This window comes from Gekko japonicus, unplaced genomic scaffold, assembly GCF_001447785.1.
Source record: "Gekko japonicus isolate JY-2015 unplaced genomic scaffold, Gekko_japonicus_V1.1 scaffold4159, whole genome shotgun sequence".
Taxonomy (NCBI): domain Eukaryota; kingdom Metazoa; phylum Chordata; class Lepidosauria; order Squamata; family Gekkonidae; genus Gekko; species Gekko japonicus.
Window position 1 is genome coordinate 67,135 of NW_015166559.1, and position 10,902 is coordinate 78,036.

General features: G+C 50.2%; 1 protein-coding gene across 1 annotated transcript in view; it reads right to left on the minus strand.

Annotated features, from left to right (window-relative positions):
- Positions 1–10,902, minus strand: part of LOC107111386 (neural cell adhesion molecule L1-like) — a gene marked incomplete at its 3' end in the record, with an annotated part of 97,915 nt that overhangs the window by 63,913 nt on the left and 23,100 nt on the right. Inside the window, exons 2-4 of the mRNA XM_015412352.1 lie at positions 8,245–8,259; positions 5,228–5,333; positions 2,036–2,204 (exon numbers count right to left, since the gene is read on the minus strand). Of these exons, the coding sequence (XP_015267838.1) occupies positions 2,036–2,204; positions 5,228–5,333; positions 8,245–8,259 (290 nt within the window). The remainder of the gene's footprint in view (positions 1–2,035; positions 2,205–5,227; positions 5,334–8,244; positions 8,260–10,902) is intronic.

The window sequence follows — 10,902 nt, forward strand, 5'->3', positions numbered from 1 at the left end:
TTAGCTTTATACCCCGCCCTTCACTACCCGAAGGAGTCTCAGAGCGGCTTACAAACGCCTTTCCCTTCCCCTCCCCACAACAGACACCCTGTGAGGTAGGTGGGGCTGAGAGAACTCTTTCGAGGACTGCCCTTGAGAGCTCTGGGAAAACTTGTGACTGACCCAAGGTCACCCAGCAGGTGCAAGTGGAGGAGTGGGGAATCAAACCCAGCTCTCCCAGATTAGAGTCCACGCACTTCAGCTCTACACCAAACTGGCTCTCAGACTGGAGAAAACGGCCGCTTTGGAAGGTGGACCCTGTGGCACTGTACCTCAACGAAGTCCCTCCCCTCACCAAAAACCCCCACCCCACCCCAAATCCCCAGGTATTTCTCACCCTGGAGCTGGCAACCCTTCCCCCGCCTTTCTCCCCAGGGGGACCCAAAGTGGTCTCTCTCTCTCTCTCTCTTCTCCTCGGTTGTATCCTCACAACAAACACCCTGCGAGGTAGGTGAGGCTGTGAACGGGGGACTGACCCTAGGCCGCCCAGCAAGCTTCCACGGCAGAGTGGCAATTTGAACCCGGATCTTCGTATGACACTCTAACCACTACACCCCACCACATGTTAGGTAGCAGCCGGGAAGAAGTGTGCATGCACCCGGAAGCTTCTACCCAGAATGAAACTTTATTTTAAACGTTGATGGTCTTAAAGGTGCCACTGGGCTCAAACGTTGTTCTTCGGGTATCCGAAGAAGTCTGCATGCACATGAAAGCTTATACCCAGAATTAAACTTTGTTGGTCTTAAAGGGGCCACTGCGCAGTGTTCCCTCTAAGCTGAGTCAGTGTGAGCCAGCTCACAGTTTTTTAGCCTCTGGCTCTCACGCACTTTTTGACTTAGCTCGGGAAGGAGGGCTCCAGAGCAAACTCATATTTATGCAGCAGCCAAATCGCTCGCTCACAGCTTTAATGCCAGTAGCTCACAAAGTAGAATTTTTGCTCACAGGACTCCACAGCTTAGAGGGAACAGCCCACCGGACTCAGACTTCGTTCTTTCAGAAGATTATTAGGGATGACGCTGTAAACTCCGGGTTTCCAGCACTCGGGGTTGGGGAGGTTGAGCAGCGACACCACTGTGATTGTGGGATCAGATCCGATTATGGAAATGCAAGGCAAGGGGGTTGGGAAAGAATTCACAAGAGCTGGGGAGAAGACAAAGGCACAGGTTAGGTGATCCGCGGAGGTCAGGGTAAGGTCAGGGACGATTAGCAGAGCGTCATACGGAAGCATAAAGTAGGTCCCGAGAGGGAATGCACAAGAAAACCTAGGAATCCTCCAGAATGAGAAATATCCTACATTGTACTACTACTAGTAGTAGTACAATGTACTAGTAGTAGTAGTAGTAGTAGTAGAGGAGGAGGAGGAGGAGGAGGAGGAGATTGGATTTATACACCGCCCTTCACTCGGAGTCTCAGAGCAGCTTACAAACTCCCTTCCCTTCCCCTCCCCACAACAGACACCCTGTGAGGTAGAAGAAGAAGAAGAAGAAGAAGAAGAAGAAGAAGAAGAAGAAGAAGAAGAAGAAGAAGAAGAAGAAGAAGAAGAAGAAGAAGAAGAAGAAGGAGTCTCAGAGCGGCTTACAAACCCCTTTCCCTTCCCCTCCCCACAACAAACACCCTGTGAGGGAGGTGGGGTGAGAGAGCTCTGACAGAAACTCCTCTTTTCAAGGTCAGCTCTGGCAGAACTATGGCTTGCCCAAAATCCTGCAGCAGCTGCGAGTGGAGGAGTGGGCAATCAAACCCGGTTCTCCCAGATTAGAGTCCGCGTACTTAACCATGACACCAAACTGGAAAGCAGTGACTGAAACCACGCCTGGGAGCTGTCCACAGCCCGGCCTAGGAAAACATCCGGCATGATGCTCAAAAATGTAATGCAGATTAATGGCTTAATATACCGCCGGCGAGCCCAGCGTTTCTGCAAAATCTGCTGTGTAAGCTTTTTCGTCCCTCAAAAAGCTTTTAATCCGTTAACGGGACTGATGAATGGAGTCGACGTTACCGTGCTAATTCCAGGACGGTGCCGGACGTGACGCCGGTACGCCTCGCCGAAAAACAAAGCGGGTGGGTTTTTTGTCCTTTCAGAAGTACCGCTTATTCCTGTGCAAATGTATGCAGACAGAATATCGCAAGGCTCAATGAAGCGGCTAAACCTCATAATAGTGACGGCTCTGGCGTAGGGATATTTCATTTGCATGCCGGACGTCTGAATTTCTGTGGGATTCGGTATTTGTTTGGCGCAGAGCAGTTTGGCAGCTGCGAGAGAGGATATTGGCACGGAGCCGGTATGCTCATGTCAGCAAACTACGGGCACAACCTACACCACTGGTAGCTGGGCCACCGTTGTCCATTACTCTACCACATCTAGAGTCACACCTATAGCTAGCATAGGGTACGGTGAGCTCTGAACAAGTTCGAATCTTGCCTCTCACTTTATTTACACTGGTGGACCTCCTGATGGCACTGGTATTTCTGGCCACTGTGTGATACAGAGTGTTGGACTGGATTGGCCTTTGGCCTGATCCAATATTGGTGTCTCTTATGTTCTTATGTTCTTACAACCCACCTTCCTTCTCAGTGGGGACCCAGAGGGGTTTACATCACTCTCCTCCACTGTAACCTCACAACAACCCTGTAAAGTAGGTTACGCTGAGAGAAAATGGCTGACCCAAAGACTACAGTTACTTTACACGATGTATGTAAGTGCCATCAAGTTACCACCACTGGCTTCTGGAGATTCCAAGAAGGGGCTTTCAAGGCAAGCGAGAAGCAGAGGTGGTTTGCCGTGGCCTTCCTCTGCAGAGCCTTCCTTGGTGGTCTCCCCTCCAAGTATTGATCCTGCTTAGCTGTCAACTTATGGTGACCCCAACAACGGGTTTTCAAGGCAAGTGAGAAGCAGAGGTGGTTTGCCGTCGCCTTCCTCTGCAGAGCCTTCCTTGGTGGTCTCCCTTCCAAGTACCGACTCTCCCTAGCTTCCAGCTTACGGTGATCCCAGCAAGGGGCTTTCAAGGCAAGTGAGAGGGAGAGGTTGTTTGCCATTGCCTTCCTCCACAGAGTCTTCCTTGGTGGTCTCCCCTCCAAGTACTGACCCTGCTTAGCTTCCAGCTTACGGTGACCCCAGCAAGGTGCTTTCAAGGCAAGCAAGAGGCAGAGGTGGTTTGCCATTGCCATCCTGCAGAGAGCCTTCCTTGGTGGTCTCCCTTCCAAGTACCGACTCTCCCTAGCTTCCAATTTATGGTGACCACAGCAAGGGCCTTTCAAGGCAAGTGAGAAGCAGAGGTGGTTTGCCATCACCTTCCTCTGGAGAGCCTTCCTTGGTGGTCTCCCATCCAAGTACCGACCCTGCTTAGCTTCCAACTTATGGCGACCCCGGCTAAGAACTTTCCAGGCAAGCGAGAAGCAGAGGTGGTTTGCCATCGCCTTCCTCTGCACAGCCTTCCTTGGTGGTCTCCCCTCCAAGTACCGACCCTGCTTAGCTTCTGAGGTCTGACGAGATTGGCTATCTCATACCGCCTTCCTTCCTCCCTTAATACTAGTGATGGCTAGGGTTACCAGTTCCTGGATGGGAAACAGAGGCAGTGTGATCCAGTGGTTAAAGTCTCGGATTTGGGGGACCCAGGTTTGAATTGCCCCTCTGTCATGGAAGCCTGCCGGGTGAACCCGGGCCAGCCACACTCCCTCAGCCTATCCTACCTCATGGGGCTCTTGTGAGAACGAAACAGACGAGAGGAGAATGAGGTAAGCCGTTCTGGGTCCCCACTGGGGAGGACAGTGGGAGAGACATAAAGTAAATAGATAAATGCCTGGCGATTTGGGGGCGGGGCCTGAGGAGGGCGGAGTAGGATAAAGCCAGAGAGCCCGCCCTTCGAAGCAGCCATTTTCTCCGGGAAAACTGATCCAGGAGAAGACCGATAATTCAGGGAGATCTCCAGGCCCCACATGGACTTTGGTAACCGCGGCGATGGCTGTGTGAGGAAAGCAGGTAGGAATCTTTCTACCGAACTTTGGACTGCCCCCCCCACATCAGAGTATCCTGTAGTCTTTCACCAAGTCCTGTGAGGAAAGGTTGAAGGAGCTGGGTCTGTTTAGCCTGGAGAGGAGACGACTAGGATAACCCTCTTCAAGTCCTTGAAGGGCTGTCCTACAGCGGATGCTGTGGAGTTGTTTCCTGTTGCCCCCAGAAGGCAGGACCAGAACCGACGGGTTCACATTAAATCAAAAGAGTGTTCCGCTAAACATGAGGAAGAACTTCCCGACAATTAAGAGGGGTTCCTGAGTGGAGCAGGCTTCCTCGGGAGGTGGCGGGCTCTCCTTCTTGGGAGGTTTTCAAGCAGAGGCTAGATGGCCCTCGGACAGCCATGCGGATTCTGTGAACATAGGCAGATCTCGAGGAAGGAGGGCAGGAAGGGTTGCCTCAGTGCTTAGTTCTCATGGCCCTTTCTTACACACCCCGGGAAATGCTGATCGCCACTTTGGGGTCAGGCAGCACATTTTTCCCCAGGCCAGTTTGGCCGGGGATCCTGGAAGGTTTTTTTGCCATCTTCTGGGCATGGTGCAGGGGTCACTGGGTGTGGGGGGTATTTGTGAATTCCCTGCATTGTGCAGGGGGTCGGACTAGATGACCCCGGAGGACCCTTCCAACTCTATGATTCTATTCAAAACTAAGTGACCACAAAGCGATTACACAGTAATACACAAGCAACACAAGAAAAAACTGTGTAAAAAACGCTAAGAATAAACCAAAAGGAACAATGTCTATAATATCATATTGGAATTGTCTTCACCTGGTGAATGTTAGTTAAATTCTTGCTGTAAGCGCTGACCTGTTGAGTGCCAATTGTACTTACTGCTGAAACATTGGTATCGACACTTGTTGCGGAAAGCATTGGAACTTACATTGTCTTTACCTGTTGAATGTTTGCCTACTACTTACCTGTTGGATATCTGTACAAAACTTGTGTGTAATTGTATTTTGAAGAGTGATATATTATAGACATTGTTCCTTTTGGTTTATTCTTACCGGGTTTTTTCACACAGTTTTTTTCTTGTATCGCTTGTCTAGGATTCTATTCACAGCGACTCTCCTCCAATTTCAATCCAGCGCTTCGGCTACTAACAGTCGGTGCCTTAAAAACTCTGCAGAAAGGCACTCCCAGGTGCTCTTTTCAAGGGGGGGGGGATTCCCCATACTCACGTCACAGGGGGGTTCCCCGTGGCGCTGCACTTCAGAACGATGTCGTCATTGGGGAGCACCACGATCTGCTCGTCTGGCTGCTCGGTGAATTCGGGTGGTTTCCACACTGTGGAACAGAGAGAGGCAGAGAGCAAAGTTAGACATGATCGAGGTTTACAAGATGATGTGTGGGACAGAGCAGGCCAAGAAAGAAGCCCTTTTCTCCCTTTCTCACAACACAAGAACTCGCGGGCACTCCATGAAATCGCTGAGCGGTCGGGTTAGACCGGATAAAAGGAAGTCCTTCTTCACCCAAAGAGTGATTAACACACAGGATTCACTGCCATGGGAGGTGGTGGCAGCTACAAGCATTGACGGCTTCAAGAGGGGATTGGATAAACATATGGAGCAGAGGTCCATCAGTGGGTGTTAGCCACAAGGTATCGATAGGGGCTCTGGGGCAAGTGATGTTTTGTCTTCTTGGTGCTTGGGGGGGGGCAACAGTGGGAGGGCTTCTGGTGTCCTGGCCCCACTGCTGGATCTCCTGAGGGCACCTGGTATTTTTGGTCACTGTGTGCCACAGAGTGTTGGACAAGAGGGGCCATTGGCCTGATCCAACATTGGCTCCTCTTACGTTCTTAGAAGCAGGAACCGGAGATTCGACACAGCTGGGTTCCCTGTATCACGCTCTGGCGTGGGTGAGTGTCAAGTCTCTTCCAAGTTATTTATTTATTTATTTTATTCAGAGCTATTGGGGGGGCAGGAACGCACAGGGGCGGAGTTCCGGCTGACTTCAGAGTTGGCCACGCCCACTACAGCCAAAACCTCTGCATGCGTGGCTACAGAGGGAAGGCCTGGAGAGCGACCCTTCCCCCGGCGACTCCAAGGGCTGGTTTGCCCAGGCAAGCCAAGGGAAGGCAGTTTAAACTGCCTTCCCTTCCCTTCAAGGGCAAGCCAAGGGAAGGCATGGATGTGGCCTAATATGCTAATGAGCTGTGCTGTCAGGGTGTGGCCTGATATGCTAATGAGTTTCTGCTATTGGGTGTGGCTTATTATGCGAATAAGTTCCTGCTGGGCTTTTTCTACCAAAAAAGGCCCTGATTTTATTGAATCAGTATCCTGCCCTCCCCGCATAGCAGGCTCTGGGCGGGTTCTGTCAATTACCGTATACAAAAACTTCAAAACGACGAGAATACGTCAATAAAAATACAACAGAATCCCTGTGTGCTAAGCAGTGCCTCAACAGATGAGGTTTGTCAGGTTGGGGTTCCTGGATGGTAAACACGGATCTGACCCGCTGAAGGGGAGGCCCAATGGGGGGTGGGGGAAGAGCTCTGTCTTACAGGCCCCGCGGAACTGTAAAAAGTTCATGATCTCATATGGGAGCTCATTCCACCTGGTAGGGTCCAGGGCTGATGAGGCAAGATGGACGTTCCTGGGGCCGGGGACAACCAGAAGATGCTAACTGGCAGATTGTGAAGCCCTTTGGGGCTCACAGAGGGAGAGGTGGTCTCACAGATACGCAGGCTCCGGCCCAGATAGGACTTGAAGGTAAGCACCAGCACTTTGAAATGGATCCGGTACTGAATGGGCAGCCAGTGCAGCTCGCACAGCGCAGGATAGATACGCTTCCGGGGGCTTTTTTTGTAGAAAAAGCCCAGCAGGAACTCATTAGCATAATAGGCCACACCCAACAGCAGAAACTCATTAGCATATTAGGCCACACCCCTGACAGCACCACTCATTGGCCTATTAGGTCACACCCCCATGCTACCAGAAGTGTGCTCATCCAGCCACACCCACCTTTTGCTTCTTACTCTGTTTACCTTGTTTGTTGTCAAAACCCAGGGTTTTTTTGTAGCAGGAACTCCTTTGCATGCTAGGCCACACACCCCTAATGTAGCCAATCCTAATGAATTTCTGCTGTTGGGTGTGGCCTATTATGCTAATGAGTTCCTGCTGGGCGTGGCCAACTTGGGAGCCAGACGGAACTCCGTTCCTGTGCGTTCCTGCCCCAAAATAGCCCTGCGCTTCCCTATGAATGAACGACCTCCCAAATGTCCAACGGTTAACGGTCATACTTCGGTCTTGCAAACTTGATCAAGTCCATCCCTCTCCTGTTGGGCCTCCCTCTTTCTCTCCTGCCCGTCCACTTTTCCTTAGAAGCCAAAAATGCGAGATCACGGGAGGAAATGAAATCCCAAAAACGACATCCGTGACAAAAAATAACAAAGAATAAAGATAAGTTGCAAAATTGTTTACTGAAGTAATTGCTGTAGAAATTTTCCTTCTATTATCGCTCACACGCTAACCAATACTGCGCAATGAACGATTCGTTTCACAATATTTGCTTTATCTGAGCGTGTAGCAATCCCAATTCCATTTTCCGTTTCATTTATTAGCAACCCCAGTTCTTAAAAAATCACTACTTATCAGCTCCCAAAGGAAACATCCCATGAATACATTGTGAAGACCTCGGGTTCTGTTATTAGAGAGTCAACATGGAATGTTTCCTTCAGGAGTTAAGTAGTGATTGATAAGAATTGGGATTGCTACACGCTCAGATAAAGCAAATATTGTGAAACGAATTGTTCGTTGTACAGTATTCGTCAGCGTCTGAGCGATAATAGAAGATTTTCTACAGAAATTACTACAGTCAACATTTTTGCAACTTATCTTCATTGACTCTTCATTAGTTTTGTCAGGGATGTTGTTTTTGCAATTCCACTTCCACTTTTCCGAGCAGGATTGTCTTTTCCAGTGACTCCGGTCTTCTCATAACGTGGCCAAAGTGCGACAGCCTTCAGATGGGTCATTTAGCTTCTAGGGCAGAATTCAGGCTTGATTGGATCTAGAACCCACTCGGTGTTTGTAGGCTGTCATAAAACCATGACGCTTCACAGAAGGACATGACTAAAAGGCGGCAAGATTCAAATTGAGGCCCACTGAAGGCGCCCCCGAAATGCAATCCCTGATTGGGTTCCCTCTACCCCGCCCCACCTGCCCAATCTCCACTGCCCCATCCATAAAAGACTTACGGTTCTGTAGGTCATCTTCGCCATCGAGAAAGCAAAGGAGGGAGAGGAGAGGAGAGAGAAAGGAGTTAGGGTTAGTGTGTCAGTGGTTATCGTGGCCGTCATCCTCGCCTCTGCTATTATCGCGTCGGTTACTGTGCATCTGTTAGTGACCGCTCCGTCAAAGCTCTGCCCCGCAGGGAAATGGAAGCATGCAGCCGGATGCAAAAGAGTATTCATGATTTGTTCTTTGTTTACTATATCTGATTTCTAGTTCTCCCTCCCCTGCACAATAAAGCTCAGGGCGGTTACACAACAGTACAGATAAAACAATAAATAACGGCCATGAAACATAACTATAAAATCGGCCGGGCACGCTGGGGGAAGGGTCACGACCATCCAAGGGAAAACCATAGAGTTTCCCCTTGGATGACCATGGCCCCGCCCCCAGCGTGCCCGGCGTGGTTGCGTCACTTCCAGGTGACGTGCACATCGGGGTGGGGTTCCCCCCGGGGCCCGATCCGCCACCGGCGGAAAACGGGCCTCTGGGGCGGGGTTTTCCCTGCCCCCCCCCCCCGGGGGGAACTTGGCAAGCCTAATGCAGAGGCAGGCAATGACAAACCCAGCTCTGCTCATTTCTCGCCTTGAAAACCGTATGGCGTTGTTGTAAGTCAGCTGCGGTTAGAGAATTTTTCTGTTTATGCCAAAAGTGCCAGTAATGAGCAAGAATTATATAATCCAATGGATAAGTGGTACCCACTTGTAGTTAAGACAGAAGAAGGGCAAACAAAATGCGAACATCGGTCAATATTTAAACATAGGATCCTGTTAACCTGTTTATAGATTAGTGACTTAGAGCCCGTGGGGATGCTCGACGTTTAGAAAACTTTATACTGTATCACAGCTGAATATAGGTAGTACCCAGTTTTAGAATTCTGCGTGCCTCCCTATGGTAGTTTCTATAGCAGTTTTTACAAAAGTTTGTAAAAGGGTTTTTTTTTTATTATAAAAGGGTTCCAGGTTTCAATTGGGGCAATGACCTGGTGTGAAGGAGGAGGAGGAGGAGGAGGAGGAGGAGATTGGATTTATACCCCACCCTTCACTTGGAGTCTCCTTTCCCTTCCCCTCTCCACAACAGACACCCTGTGAGGTCGGTGGGGCTGAGAGAGCTCTTGCTTGCCCAAGATCATCCAGGAGGTGCAAGTGGAGGAGTGGGGAATCAAACCCGGTTCTCCCAGATTAGACACCCAAACTGGCGGGGTATTGATTGTATATTCTGTTATACTATCCATTACTAATTGTTTTATTGTCTTACGGTATGAAAATATTGATACACGCAAGGTTATTATTTGGTACTCGTTTAAAAGATTGCTAAAATGTTTATGGGAAAAAACCAAGACAGCTGCGACTTGACAGCGCTTTCCGTCACACAAGCTTTTGTATGTCAAACCTCACTTTCGTCAGATGAGAATGAAGATGCGCCAGCCCTTATATCCAGGTCAGAAGGAGGGAAGGGCGATTACCAAAAGGGACCAGTTGGAGTCAGGACACAGAGGTACGATGCAGAACGTGATCCGCCTGATTAGAGCTGGGAGACCCCATACAGAGGTGGGAAAGGCAATTCTCGCCTCTGTCTGTATCTCCTGGCGCTAATCAATCCTTCCAAAGAGCTCAGCCTTACACAGTTTTCTCAAAAGCCAACCAAATGCGGTCACACATCAAGATGCCTTATACTGAAGAGAAGAAGAGATTGGATTTATACCCCACCCTTCACTCAGAGTCTCAGAGCAGCTTACAAACTCCTTTCCCTCCCCCTCCCCAGAACAGACACCCTGAAAGGGCGGTGGGGCTGAGAGAGCTCGGAGAGAAACTGCTCTTGAGAGGAGAAGAAGAGGAAGAGATTGGATTTGTACCCCGCCCTTCACTCGGAGTCTCAGAGCAGTTTACAAACTCCTTTCCCTTCCCCTCCCCACAACAGACACCCTGTGAGGGAGGTGGGGCTGAGAGAGCTCTTTCCAGAACTGTCCTTGAGGAAACAGCTCTGAGAGAACTATGGCTTGCCCAAGGTCATCCAGCAGCTGTGAGTGGAGGCGTGGGGAATCAAACCCAGTTCTCCCAGATTAGAGTCCGCGCACTTAACCACGACACCAAACTGAATCAGACCCTTGGGCTGTCACGTCAGTCAGGAGGATTTTGTAAAAAAAAAAAAAAGATGACCAGGAAGTGACAAAAGGGTTGCTATAGGAATTGCTGGAAACTCTATGGTAAACCCCCATGTCCCCACCCCCAGTTCCTCCACCAGTTGCCAGGCTCGACCTAGCAACCCTAAGCAGAGGCAGTACTGCTGAAAAGGCCTGAGCCCAATGCCAGGAAAGGATAGCGCGTAGAAGAAAGACCAGGGACCAGAGCGGGTGGAGTTGTTCATGTTGACAGAAACGCTATCGCCTGTGTGTAGAGATCTACGGTTGAAAACACAGCGACAGGAGGCTGTCGGAAAGGTGTGGGAGGGGGGGAAGATAAGACCACATTGCTGCCACCCTGCTGCAGTGCAGGCCTAGGACCGCCAACCTCTAATTGCTGCCCGGCAATCTCTCCGAGCCAGTTTGCTCTAGTTGTTAGGATTGGGAACCCTAATCTGGGAGAACTGGGTTTGATTCCTGGCTCCTCCTCCACATGCAGCTG